The 14,078-nt window shown below is 38.0% G+C and overlaps 1 protein-coding gene across 2 annotated transcripts in view; it reads right to left on the reverse strand.

Moving 5' to 3' along the window:
* Positions 1–1,207: 1,207 nt before the first annotated feature.
* The window catches only part of TRPM8 (transient receptor potential cation channel subfamily M member 8), a 91,740-nt gene continuing 78,869 nt past the window's right edge, over positions 1,208–14,078 (reverse strand). Inside the window, exons 22-25 of one of the 2 annotated variants that reach the window (XM_033229817.1) lie at positions 12,813–12,912; positions 11,654–11,687; positions 5,060–5,151; positions 1,208–2,445 (exon numbers count right to left, since the gene is read on the reverse strand). In XM_033229817.1, coding sequence (XP_033085708.1) covers positions 5,101–5,151; positions 11,654–11,687; positions 12,813–12,912 — 185 coding nt within the window. In that variant the 3' untranslated portion in view covers positions 1,208–2,445; positions 5,060–5,100. The remainder of the gene's footprint in view (positions 2,446–5,059; positions 5,152–11,653; positions 11,688–12,812; positions 12,913–14,078) is intronic. The other variant, XM_033229816.1, reaches the window with a different exon arrangement.

Genomic DNA, 14,078 nt, shown 5'->3' on the forward strand with positions numbered 1-14,078 from the left:
CACCAGATGAACTGGGTTGAAAACACTTAACAGTTCCCTCTCTAATGCAAGTTGCTTCTCAGTATTGGGCAAGTTTTCTGTCTTTAGTGTCAATGGGAGCATTTCTTTTGCAGCTGACACTGACGTAATCACAGGCCTATTTCTGAAGCTAACAGAAACAGTCAGTGGAAATATGAATATAAGGACAAATTCATTCAAACGGGATCATCAAATAGGTCCTGCCAAATATGACTTCTGGGAAGTTTTAAATTTAATTTACTGGTCTTATTCAAATGTCCTACTTGAATTGAGGGTAAGAGGTTGGGGCTGTTGTTTCTGCACAATCTTACGTACTGCCATAGACTTTATTTTTCCAGTCAGCATGGAGATGACATTACCCTCTTCTGGTTTCAGAAAAGGCAGACATTTTAGTTGCCATGGTGAAGTGAAAGTGACATTCTTTCACTGAGAGAAATTTTGAATATTTCATTCATTGACGATTTTTGTCATGTAAATCTGGCCCATCTACTGTCAGCATCTGAAACCAGGAATCGATTGGCCCTATGAACAAGATTCCCTTTTAGGTCATTATTGGCGTTTAAGTAAAAAGGCATCTTTTATTTGTGTTCATTCCTTGCAAACATAGTGAATGTTGTGAGTAGTCATTTTCACTGTTGCCCAGACAAAAGAAAAATAAACTTTTTAAATTAATGTTTTTGTAGTTTTTCTAATAGATCTTTTAGTAGCTTCTTTCTAAAATTTCCTCCTTCAGCCATTGAGTTTATAGTGTATTCACAGCTGAAAAACTAATTATGGGCATTTCAATTGCTTTGTGCACATCCTGCTCAAATACCACCACTTCCAGAGAAAGCTGGGACTACAAGTGTTCAGTAAGATAATCTCTCCAATTCTGTACTATTCCCTTCACCATCCATAATGTTTATTTATTTATTTTGAGTCGGAGTCTCACTCTGTCACCCAGGCTGGACTGCAGTGGTGCAATCTCGGTTCACTGCACCCTCCGCCTCCCGGGTTCAAGCAATTCCAGTACCTCAGCCTTCTGAGTAGCTGGGATTACAGGAGTGCACCACCACATCCAGCTAATTTTTGTATTTTTAGTAGAGATGTGGTTTCGCCATGTTGGCCAGGCTGGTCTCGAACTCCTGACCTCAAGTGATCTGCCCACCATCCATAATATTTAAATAAGCATATTGACTTCTTCTTAAACTAAGGGTTAAATATAATATTTTATTTTAATAGTTTAGGCTCATGTATCTCATATCTTATGCTCAAGTTAATAATTCCTATTTGCTATACATTTACGAAAAAGCCTTATAAATGGTTTAATAATAAATATTTCTTGGAATCTCACCTTGGAAAATTTTCCCAAATACAGCATAAAGATTCATGCACAAAGATGCTCATCCAGTTATCAATTGGAAACAGCCTTCATTGAGCAAAATTATGGAAATCACTAGAGGTTGCCAATTATGCAGTTATTGATATAATGTTTAAGAAGGCTATGAATATAATAAAAACATCTTTGATAAAATATTAAGTGAAAAAGCTTACATAAAAGTATATATGTAGTATGATAACATTCTGTAAAATTTTATAAGAGAATTGAGACATACATAGAAAAAAAAAATAGACTGGAAAAACCATCCAGAAATTGTTAGCAGTGATTACCTTAAGGTAATGGGGGACAATGTATGTTCTTTCTACATCTCTACATGGTCTAAATTTTCTATAATAGCCAGCTATTATTTTTAATGAAAAAATAATAAATAAGAGTAGTACCCAATAAGAACAAAGTCAGTAGTGCCTTTCAAGGTTGATTTTGGGTGACTTTTCACATATTTAGGAATGGGGATGGTTCCTTCAATAGGAGCCTGGTGAGTCCAAGAGAGCAAGAGACTGCCTCGTCACTCCTCTGACAGGTAAGAAGCATCCTGAGAAATGAACACACTTTTCCTGAAGAGAGCAGGGTCCTCTTGCTGCAGCATGTTTTAGAATCTGGCCTAATTTGGGAGACTTTTAACAATATGCCAACTAATCATCACATAATACAAAAAAGGGAAAAGTAGAAAATCAATTGGAAATAAACAAAGACACAGTACAGGAGTAGAGCATGACCAGGTTCTTATTCATAGGAGAGATGTTCTCCTATAGACGTGTTCATCAAAAATAAGATTGAAGGAAAAAGGAGGTGGTAAGAACACACTCAAACTATCAACCTCCAGTCCCAGGCACTGAGACACAGAGAGAATCAAGGGACCATTCTGGAGAAACACGTGAAGAAAATGTTCTTCCTTTATATCTTCACATGTGAAACCAATCACACACTTTCTCAAGGTTTCAGCACACTAGGGTGATTAAAAATCATCCATCCTATACCCAGGGGCCTGAAAATCTCTCATTTAGTAGTCGATAGCAAAACTGTTCATCAGCATTCCTTAATATGATCTGTGAAAACAAAGAAAGAACACTGTGTTAAGAATAGATTTCCCACTTCCATTCTCAGGCAGGATATGGTTTGCTTCAAAATATACTGGGAATATACTGGGAATAGATCCAAATATACCACCAAAGTTGAGAGAGGTTTTTTTTTAATAGAAGCAGCTCTGAGAACGTTTTTTTCTCTTAAAGATGTGTATTCTGACCAGTTTGTCGGTGTGAGCTGCGTGACTCAGGTTGAATGATCAAGGCTCAACGCATTCAATCTAGGTTAAATTCCAGAATGTTTCTGAGCACTTTATTTGCTCAGTGGTTTCTGTATAAATTTAAAAAAATGAATTAAAACTGAAATAACTTACAAAAATGTGGGTTTATGATGAGCCCCCCCTAAGAACAACCTAGATTCTTTTAATGAACTAGAACGTAGGTGCAGCAAATGCAAGAATCAATGGATTGTTATGCAGGAAATGAACAATTTCCAGGGACCTTCCTTAAGGTAAGGTCTGTTCCCATAGCCTTCGGGGAGGGTGCCCACTCCTTAAGTATGAAGATAGGAGAAAACAAATGACTTGCTCTCACCCTGGATTCTTACTTCCTTTCAACTTTGGTGTAAGAGAAGGAAAACAATAGACAATTACCTGTGTATTTCATCCCAGCTTCCTGGATCAAAGGCTGATTCAGGGATGGAGACGGAGGAATTGGTAAAGGCTTGCCCCCAGGGTCAGCTCCTCGCCCACATCAAATGGTTACCAGTTCACTCCCACAAGAGGCTGACACTGTCTTCCCTGACCACTACCGCAGGGAAAAGATTACCCTCACCCCTCTAGAGAAAGAAGCCTCAGGAGGCACTGGCAGAGTATACCTAGCTGGTTGCCTATAAAGTTATATTTTCAGCATCGTTAAGGATATGACAAACACACCATTCAAAACAATGATCTTATATCCGGAATTAAAAAGCACACGAAAAATTGGACATGCCAAATTTGTTGTCTCTAAGCCACCAGTGGTTCTGAATTTGGGGGGCACCTGTTTTCTCACGGACTCTTTTGCTCCTCTTTTTTTCTGTGTAGACACAAATATCTACACCTGCACACACATAAGAAGCAGGTGATGTCCTTTTCTTAGTTCCTTTCATTCACCAATTACTTAATTCTCAATATGTTAATGAAAGTTTAAAGTTAAACAAAGGGCAAGTTGATAGGAAATCAGTCTGTCTGCCCATTTTACTCACAGCACATTTGAGAAAGATTGAGAGACGAGAAGATTGGAGATTTAAGAGGGGGATGTGCGTGTCTGAATCTGACTCTTTTCTGATGATTACAACTTTTTAATCACCTTTAGATTTGCATCATTTTAGTTGTTTTACATTCCTCATTGTTTTTTTTTCTACATTTCAGCTGACAAACAAAATGGCATGTGTTTCAAAATCCAAATTGTAATTTATTATAAGGTTTAATAGTGTTTTCATTAAACACAATTATGAAAGAGTTGAAATAAGTTCTCCCTTAATACGCAAGGCTTATTTTCTTGAGCACATCAGGAGGCTGTACCTCCCTTTCAGATTACATCAAATATGCATCAATCTTACTGTAACAAAGCCCTCCATAATACAGTGCTTTTTGACATGAGCTATAACTGTCAGAACCCAAGGAAAAGAACTCTGAGACCAGAAAGATTGAAAGGAACCTGATGCAACATGATTTCCCATATAGCACAATCATCCCATGAATAGAAATTTCTGCAGCTTAAGTACTTAATGCATAGACTGGTCAGTGTATGAGGTCAGTGCCAGGGTCAGCACAGTTCTGATCACTGAGCAGGTACTCAATAAATACTCATGGAAGGAAGGGAAGAGAGGAAGGAGAAAGAAGAGAATTCTTAATTAAGTTTCCATTCCTTACAATTTGCTTTCTCAAAAAATATTCTAATCCAGTGGAATGCCCATTGCTGTTTTTTTCCTAACTTGACATGTCCCTAAAAACATTCTTAACATTTGGTTTTAAGATTTGGACAGGTAATGAGAAAACATAACAAAAGGAAACGGTAAGACCATGGAGCAAAGTCTTGGGTTAAATTCTGCCAGTAAATTGAATTGCATTTTAATTGTGCAAAAGAGCTATTGTTAAAAACCTTGAATGCCTCACCAAAACATTTTTGTTAGCAAAAAGATGATTAACATATTTGTATATTCATCGTAATAAATATAATATGAGAATAAGACATTTTTGGGTGCTGATCTGTAAATACATTCATGATACAGAATTAAGGAAGATTAAAAAATAGCAGATCTTGGAACAGTGCGGCCTTGTTTCAATTCATGCCAAAATAGCTGTATAGGTTACAAGTGTTTTAAAAGGTCCTACAGGACAAGATACTTAAACCCTGTCCCTAACAATGCTAACCCCTGGTGTGGGGACCAAAATTGGTAGGGAAGCTAATGTGAGAAGGAACTTCAACTTCTTTCCTTCTGTATCTCTATAATTTTTTTTTTTTTTTTTTGCACAATGCATTATTTTCTAATTTGGTAATTTATGGAAATAACTGAGAGAAAATCATGATTTTAAATTAGTCTTAAAAGATGCAAATTTTCAGAGCAAAGTAAAAAGCCATTAGAATGACTCACCTTGCTATAATTAGATTTTCTCCATTAGAGTTCATACAGTTTTATTTGATTTTATTAGCAATTTCTTTCAGAAGACCCTTGAGATCATTAAGCTTGAAAAGAGAAAAAAATAGAACTGGTCTTAAGATAAATTTTCCAACTTTCATTTTTAAATTATTGCTCTGTGCCTTTTCTAAGAAACAGACATGTCTACTAAATAGCAAGTACAGCACATCTAAAATAAGGCAGAATGAGAGTGGCACGTGGTATTTCAGATCCTGATCATTGCTTACTTTCTGAAATCATCTCACTAACAATTAGTAACCAGTTAGTAAACCAATTAATATTAACTTTATTCAGAGGCAAATCATTAGTGGCTTCCCAAATAGAGATAATAGATTTCAATAATAAGAACAAGTAATACGTAAAAAGAATATGTTCTATGTAACTAACATTAATAAAATTATAAGATATTAAGTTTTGCTTTGGTAAAAGTATAATACTAATAAAAATAATGTGATACTAATAAAATTTTTGCAAATAAAAGATCTCCCCCCACACACAAAAACAGCACACAATTTAAGTAAAAGGCATAATGAAATTAATCTTGATCCATGCATGTTTCACTAATTTATTACAAAAGATACGTGAAGTCATTTTAAATTACACGTCATATTAGCACACTTGATAAAAGCAATTTCTGTACAGTTTGGTTTCCAATTTGCTATATCACTCACTCAAGAAAAAAAAAATCTGTATTTAAGTTGGGCTTAATTTCAGTAGTAACCTTTTTCTTTAACTGTTTAAAAATAAAAGAACAGGCCGGGCGCGGTGGCTCAAGCCTGTAATCCCAGCACTTTGGGAGGCCGAGATGGGCGGATCACGAGGTCAGGAGATCGAGACCACTCTGGCTAACACGGTGAAACCCCGTCTCTACTAAAAATACAAAAAACTAGCCGGGCGAGGTGGCAGGCGCCTGTAGTCCCAGCTACTCGGGAGGCTGAGGCAGGAGAATGGTGTGAACCCGGGAGGCGGAGCTTGCAGTGAGCTGAGATCTGGCCACTGCACTCCAGCCTGGGTGACAGAGCGAGACTCTGTCTCAAAAAAAATAAATAAATAAAATAAAATAAAATAAAATAAAAGAACAAAATGAAACTATAAGTGCTAATGGCTTCCTAAAATAAATAAGGCATAGTAAGATCCATACTTACAGACTTAAGATGAATTGTATTGTTTTCTGGTATAATGAGATGGGGAAATTTTGTATTCCCTATAGGAGCTTTTGAGATACCCTTGTATTTGTTAATAGTAAAATGACTTTAGTAAGCTGTTTAAAGTAGAGCAAAAACTCCAAGAGCAAAATACATTTTTAAAAAAAGAGTCGAAAAACAATGGGAAAAAAAAATCATTGAAAGTAAGAGTTGGTTTTTTGAAAAGATAAACAAAATCAACAAACCTTTTTAAAAAAAGGAAGAAGACACAAATAAATACAATCAGAAATGAGAAAGACAACCTTACAGAGAGGGCATAGTAACAAAAGGAATCCGAAGGGGCTAATATAAACAATTATATGCAAAAAGGTAGATAAACCTAGAAGAAATGGAAATATCCCAGAAATGTACAACTTACAAAGACCTGAATCAAGAAGAAATACAAAGCCTGAACAGACAAACAACAAATGAAGAAAAACAAAATCAGCAATCAAAAAGCTTTCAACAAAGAAAAGCCCAGGATGGCTTACTGGGAAATCAGATGGCTTACTGGTAAATTCTGGCAGACAGTCAAAGAAGAACAAATACCAAACCTTAGACTCTTCCAAAAATTAGAAAAGGGAACAAGTACAAATTCATTGTGTGAGGCCAGCATTATTCTTTTACCAAAGCCAGAAAAAGAAAACACAAGAAAAGAAAACTATAGGCCAAAGTTCCTGAGGAACATAGATACAGAAATCTCAATAAATTACTAGCAAACTGAATTTCAGAGCACATTAAAAGGCTCCGTGGAGACACCACCACCCAGTGGTGGTGATGCATACCCAGTGCATCATTGGTATGCAAGGGTGGTTCAACATATGAAGATTCATCGGTGTGATACACCACATTAACAGAATGAAAGATGAAAACCACATGATCATCTCAATAGATGCAGAAAAAGCAGTTGACAAAATTCAAGGTCTTTTCATGATTTAAAAAAAATAAAATAAAAAAGACTCTCAACAAAATAGGTATAGAAGGAACTTACCACAACACAATAAAGGCCATATATGAAAAACCCACAACTAACATCATACTTCATGGGGTAAAACTGAAAGCTTTTTCTCTAAGATCTAGAATAAGGCAAGGATGCCCATTCTCACTACTGCTATTTAACAGCATAAGAAGTTCTAGCCAGAGAAATCAGACAAGAAAAAAAGAAAAGAAAAGGCATCTAAAGAAAAAAGAAAAAAAGTAAAATTATCTCTGTTTGTAGATAACATAATCTTATATGAAGAAAACCCTAAAGACTACACACACACACACACACACACACACAAACTGTTAGAACTGCTGGGCGCGGTGGCTCACGCCTGTAATCCCAGCACGTTGGGAGGCCAAGGCGGCCAGATCATGAAATCAGGAGATGGAGACCATCCTGCCCAACATGTGAAACCCCATCTCAACTAAAAACACAAAAATTAGCTGGGCATGGTGGTGCACACCTGTAATCCCAGCTACTCAGGAGGATGAGGCAGGAGAATCACTTGAACCCAGGAGGCGGAGCTTGCAGTGAGCTGAGATTGCACCACTGCACTCCAGCCTGGGTGACAGAGTGAGACTCCATCTCAAAAACAACAACAACAACAACAACAAACTGTTAGAACTAATAAATAAATTCAGTATATTTGCAGGATACAAAGTCAACATACAAAAATTAATGGCATTTCTATACACCAGCAAAGAGCTATCTAGAAGGGAAATTATGAAAACAATCCATTAATATAAGTAACAAAAAGAATAAAATTCTTAGAAATTTAACAGAGAAGTAAAAGACTGGTACACTGAAAATTATAAAACATTGATAAAGGAAAGTTTAAAAGACACAAATAAACGGAAAAACATCCCATGTTCATGGATTGAAAAAATGAATATAGTTAAAATATCCATTCTACTTAAAGAAGTCTACAGATTCAATGCAATCCCTATCAAAATACCATGGGCTTTTTTTTTTTTGACAGAAATAGAAATAACAATCCTAAAATGTATATAATACCACAGAAGACTCTGAATAGCCAAAGCAATCTTGAGCAAAAAGAACTAAGCTGGAAGCATCACACATCCTGACTTCAAATTATATTACAAAGCTAAAGTAATCAAAACAGTATGGTACTGGCATAAAAAAGACATAGAGACCAATGGAATAGAATAAAGAGCCCAGAAATAAATCCACATATTTATAGCCAACTGATTTATCTAAAGGCGTCAGTGGGGAAAGGAAAGTCTCTTCAATAAATGGTTTTGAAAAAACTGAATATCCACAGGTAAAAGAATAACATTGGACCCCTATCTCACACTATACACAAAAATCAACTCAAAATGGATCAAAGTCTTAAACATAAGACTTGAAACTGCAAAACTCCTAGAAGAAAGCATAGGGAAAAACTTTCTTGACTTTGGTCTTGGCAATGAATTTTTGGATATGACTCCAAAAGCAAGGACAACAAAAGCAAAAATAATCAAGTGGGATTATATAAAACAAAATCTTCTTCACAACAAAGGAAGCAATCAATAAAATAAAAGGGCAACCTATGAAGTGGGAAAAAGAGATTTACAAACCATTTATCAGTAAGCACCTAATATCCACAATACATAAGGAACTCACACAACTCAATACCAAAAATACAAATAAACTGACTAAAAAGTGGGCAAAAACTTAAATAGACACTTCTCAGAAGAAGAAATTCAGATGTCAAACAGGTAAAAAGGTGCTCGGCACTTAATCATAGGGAAATGCAAATCAAAACCACAATGAGACCATACCTCACATCTGTTATGATGGTTATTATCAAAAAGGCAGATGATAAGTGTTGGCAAGGAGGTGGGAAAGGGGGAACTCTTGTACACTATTGGGAAGGTAAGTTGATATAGCTATTATGGAAAACAGTATGGAAGTTCCTCACAAAAATAAAAATACAGTTATCATATGATCCAGCAATCCCACCTCTGGGTTTAGATCCAAAAGAATTGAAATCAGGATCACAAAGAGATATCTGCCTTCTCACATTCACTGCTGCATGATTCACAGTAGCCAAAATATGGAAACTACCTAATGTCCATCAAGAAATCAATGGATGAAGAAAATGTGGTACATACCTATAATGGGATATTTTTCAGCCTTAAAATAAGGAAAGAAATCCTGCCATTTTCCACAGCATAAGTGGAGCTGAAGGACATTATGCTAAACAAAATAAGCCAGACACAGAAAGAGAAATACTGTGCTATCTCACTTATATGTGAAATCTAAAAGAGTCAAACTCATCGAGTCAGAGAGTAGCTTGGTGGTTGCCGGGGGCTAAGAAGAGGGGGCAAATAAGGTGATATTGGTCAAAGGGCAGAAAATTTCTGTTATGCAAGATAAATAAATTCTAGAGATCGACTGTACAGCATGGTGACAACAGTTAACAATATTGGACCCATGAAATTTGCCAGGAGGAGAGATTTTAAATTAATCTCATTCCCTCACACATACATACAACACTCACAGATGGTAAATATGTAGAAGTAATACGATGTTAATTAGCTGGGCTGGGTTGTGGTGATCATTTTGCAATGTATACATGCATCAAAACATCAAATTGTACATTTTAAATATATGTAATTTTGTATGTCAGTGATATCTCAATAAAGTTGTTTTAAAATAAATTTAAAAGATTCCAAAAGCTTTCTTGAGAAACAAAAGATTATCCCTAAAATTCTGTGTGAGTAAAATGAAGGAGGGTTTTTTGGTTGTTCAGAAGGGGAGGTAAGAGGACAGAGGGGAAAATTTTAAAGAGACAGAGAGCAAGGGGAAAGGGAGGAGGGGAGGGAGGCGGTGGGACCACCTGAGTGATGGCCGAGGCTCTGCGCTGTGCAGTGGGGGTCTAGGCTGACGAACAGCCTGGACCCTGGGAGTCAGATCAGCTGGTCCTGTATCCACAATTCTACTGCTTCTCCTCTGACCCAGGGCCCAGGCTGGGGCCAAGTCTCCCACGCTGTCCCTCTCTTCCTGCATCCACTGTTGCTCCCTCCTCTGTCCACTCTCTGCACGTTCCACAGCAGTGTCAGAACCAAGGTGTGGCTTGGGGAAGCTTTTGCCCAAACCCTAAGATGGCTTTCCATTAGCTTCCTCCGAAGTCACCCCAAATAAACTCTCAAATAAAAAACAAAACCACAAAACAAACTAAAATACTGTTTTCTCTACAAACACGCCACGTAGAAGAGTTCCTACTGCATCCAACTCCCCAACCAGATTGCTGGAGCCTCTCCTCCACGATCATTCTGATCACTCAGAGAGCACTTTGAAAGGAGGATTCCAGATAGGTCCCTCTTGGGTTTTAAAACTCCCTGAGCCTTCCCTTGCGTGGGAATAAAATCCAACTCTATAAAGAGGCAAGCAAGTTCCCAGGCAGAATGACCCAGACTCCCCTCCTTCTTCCCACTTGGCTCTCTTCTGGTTCATGCTGCCCCTCATTGCAGCTGCTTAGAACAACCCACGGTTCTCTAGATTTAGGACCTTCACAGCTGACAACTACTACCTAGATTTTTTAAATGTTGGGGGTAAATAACACAAATAAATAAACAAGAAACTGTAAACAGATACGTTCTCATATGAGAGCTCTGCAAAGGACCCCTTTCGTTCATTTATTCATTCAATAAATATTTATTAAGGCTCTATACTATGGACAAGGTACGGGTTGGTATAGATTTTGCCAAACCAGATGGGTCTTGTCTACCCACCGAACAGCCACAATCCTGGTCTATGAATGTCATCATCCAGGATGCCATTCTCAAAATAACGTGATAGAATACCAAATATCATCTCTTCTTCAGAGCCTGGCAGGAATCTAGCATACAGGAATCGATTGTGATTTCTGATTGTGATTTGAACCTGATTATAATTTCAGCTACCCAGCTCAGAGTGAGGGCAGACACACTCTGTCTATGCCTGGTGTTCATATGCGTACTCACGCATTTCCAATGCCCTCCAAATAAAACAAGCAACAAATCAGAGTGGCAGCAAAGACGAGCATCAAGGCACACAGGCCCCCAGAAAGCTCTTTTGAGCCTTCCTTATGTTCCCTATAATTGTAAGCATCTTCACCTGCCTCCACAGCCGAAAGAAAGAGAAGAGGGGTCCCTGAGTCAGATAAGACAGAAAAGATTTTAGACATCACGGAATTGGGACTTCAAGACGCTTACCTGGGCGATGCTTAGAGCATAAGAAGCAATTCCATTCCAGCACCCAGCTCTTAGACAGTGAATTAAGAAAGCTGAATATAACTTCTTTTATTTTCTGACCATAACTACTGGCCTCCAGTTGAAAGCTCAAAGATATTAGTGACAAAAAAAAAAAAAATCCAAACTATTAACAGATCCATACCTTTGTATCCAGTTGTCTAAATCGATGCCTCATTCTGCAAAGAAATTAATGAAAAACAAAGTGAACAAGAGAAAAAGAGATTGAGAGACGGCTATTAGGCTCCATTTTGCAGTCTTTTAAATTAAAGTACAGAATACAAGTCATTTTCACTCTCAGCTAGATCAAGAATCCACTGCATTTACCCTTCTTTCTGATTGTCTTCCTAGTACGCAAACAAAGCAGAATTTTGTATCATCACAATTAGAAGCACAGCACATAAAACAACTATCTCTGTTGATAGGGTGTTGAAAAATGACTTGTAAGTCTGTCTCTGCCTTGCAACACCTAGATCTCAGAGTCTAGGGGCAGAGGAGAGCTTATGGCATGGTCTCTGCTGTTAAAAGAGAATGAGCATCACATGCTTCTTTCAACAGCTGTATTGAACCCAGCAAAGGCATTAGTTGTGCTTATGTATACTCATATTTTGTTAGAGTGAAACTTGAGGTGTTTTGAGCTCTCAGGAAGAGTGACAGCTGTCAGTGAAGAACGTTAACCTTTACAATAAGAGCCGCTCTATACACTTCACAGCATATTACTTGTGGGCCACCTACAGACTTAGCTATGACTTATCTATTTCTATAAGCTGTTTTATCAATGTATTTCTTAATCACATGGATTTTATAACAGCTTCAGGCGATTCATAAATGAATTCAGGATTTTTCAGGGGCAGCCTGTAACAGATCAACAAAATGGTTTGTCTATCTTCTCATCTCTGTACGTCTTCACCACAAAGATAAATAGGTGTGTGGCACTTGCAAGATAATGCCAATGGCCCATGACCTGTGAGTCTTGCCAGAACCCACCTCTGCAGCTGCAGCAGGGGACCCACCCTCTCGTTACCTAGTTTCATGGCCCTGCACTGCAGGCTCCAAATACCTCTTTCTCTCCCAGGGCCTTGAAGGGCAATTGGGATAGTAGATGGGCGGTTTTTCCCCTTCTCCAAAGGCTGGCACACACTTATGTGTTTGTCATCTTCAATTGCCCGGGTAATATCTTTGTGGTGGTACTGCTCTCCGTTGAAAATGCTCTTTACTGAGTTTGCTCAGATAAGCTGCCTACATTCTGTGGGCTTACGTCTACAGAGGGAACCTTGTAAAGTAGAAAGGTATGTCTGACATACTCCTCTGAGGTGTCGTTGGCTTTCGTGTTGATCTTGACAAGGTAATTTTCCTTCATCACACCCTCCCATGCCAAAGTCTCGTTGTCCTCATTTTTGAAACCTTGAATAATGAGAAAAAGAAAACATTCAAACTGTTTCATTTGCCCCTTGCTTCCTAAATTAAGATCTTCTAGGCATTTTGTGAGACTCTGGAACTAAGAATGAGATTCGTCCTGCACAGGCTGGTCTGACTAATGTTACCTCCTAGTGACAGCATCAGAGTCATGGAATAGTAATGGCTTTCTCCGTAACAATGAGGAATTGAAGCTGCCTGTGTGAAATAGGAATGCAATCTTTATTTAAATAGACATCGATCCAAATCCTATCTGTGTGTTTTGTGACTTAGCAAAATCATTCCACTAATGAATTTAGTCCTCCCATTTGATATGTGCTCTTCTTCCATTTTGATGACATAAAAATGCTAAACCATTCAGCTGGATAACTGCTGATGAATTGTGTACCTACTCTCAACCTAAAACTGGGGTAGGAGCTCTGGAGGAGAGGAAAATAAGCCAAGGCATTGTTCCTGTCCTTCTGAAACATGAGACGTGGACCTCAAAGAAAATGCACCTAAGATAGAGCATGCCCTAAGATTGTTCTGGGACATATTCAAGTAAGATTCTTAGTTCAATTTATTATGGTGCCTGAGCCTTTCAGATGACAGGACAACAAAAGAACAGATCCACATGTCACCTATATTTCAAGTACAAATGCAATGGATGTCAAACCTCCACATGAATTCATGGGGACAGGAGAGCACATATGCTCACAACCACGTCTGCTTGAAATACATTTATGTCGTTTTTAACTTTTGAGTTACCATTTAAATGTATTCATCAACATGTTAGAGTTTAGAAATAATTATAAGATTTCTCTGGATTTAAAAATAATTAATTGGGGGTCAAAGACAGAACCAATATGCACGCGGCTGGATTTAAGCAAATTCTTTATGGGTGTGTGTGTGTAGATGAAGTTTCACTCTTGTAGTCCAGGCTGGAGTGCAGTGGTGCAATCTCAGCTCAGTGCAACCTCCGCCTCCTGGTTCAAGCGAATCTCCTGCCTCATCTTCCCAAGTAGCTGGGGCTACAGGTGCATACCACCAAATCCAGCTAATTTTTATATTTTTAGTAGAGACGGGGTTTCATCATGTTGGCCCAGGCTGGTCTCAAACTCCTGACCTCAAGTGGTCTACCCGCCTCAGCCTCCCAAAGTTCTGGGTTTATAGGC

The sequence above is a fragment of the Trachypithecus francoisi genome, unplaced genomic scaffold (genome assembly GCF_009764315.1).
Source record: "Trachypithecus francoisi isolate TF-2019V2 unplaced genomic scaffold, Tfra_2.0 Lachesis_group13, whole genome shotgun sequence".
NCBI lineage: Eukaryota > Metazoa > Chordata > Mammalia > Primates > Cercopithecidae > Trachypithecus > Trachypithecus francoisi.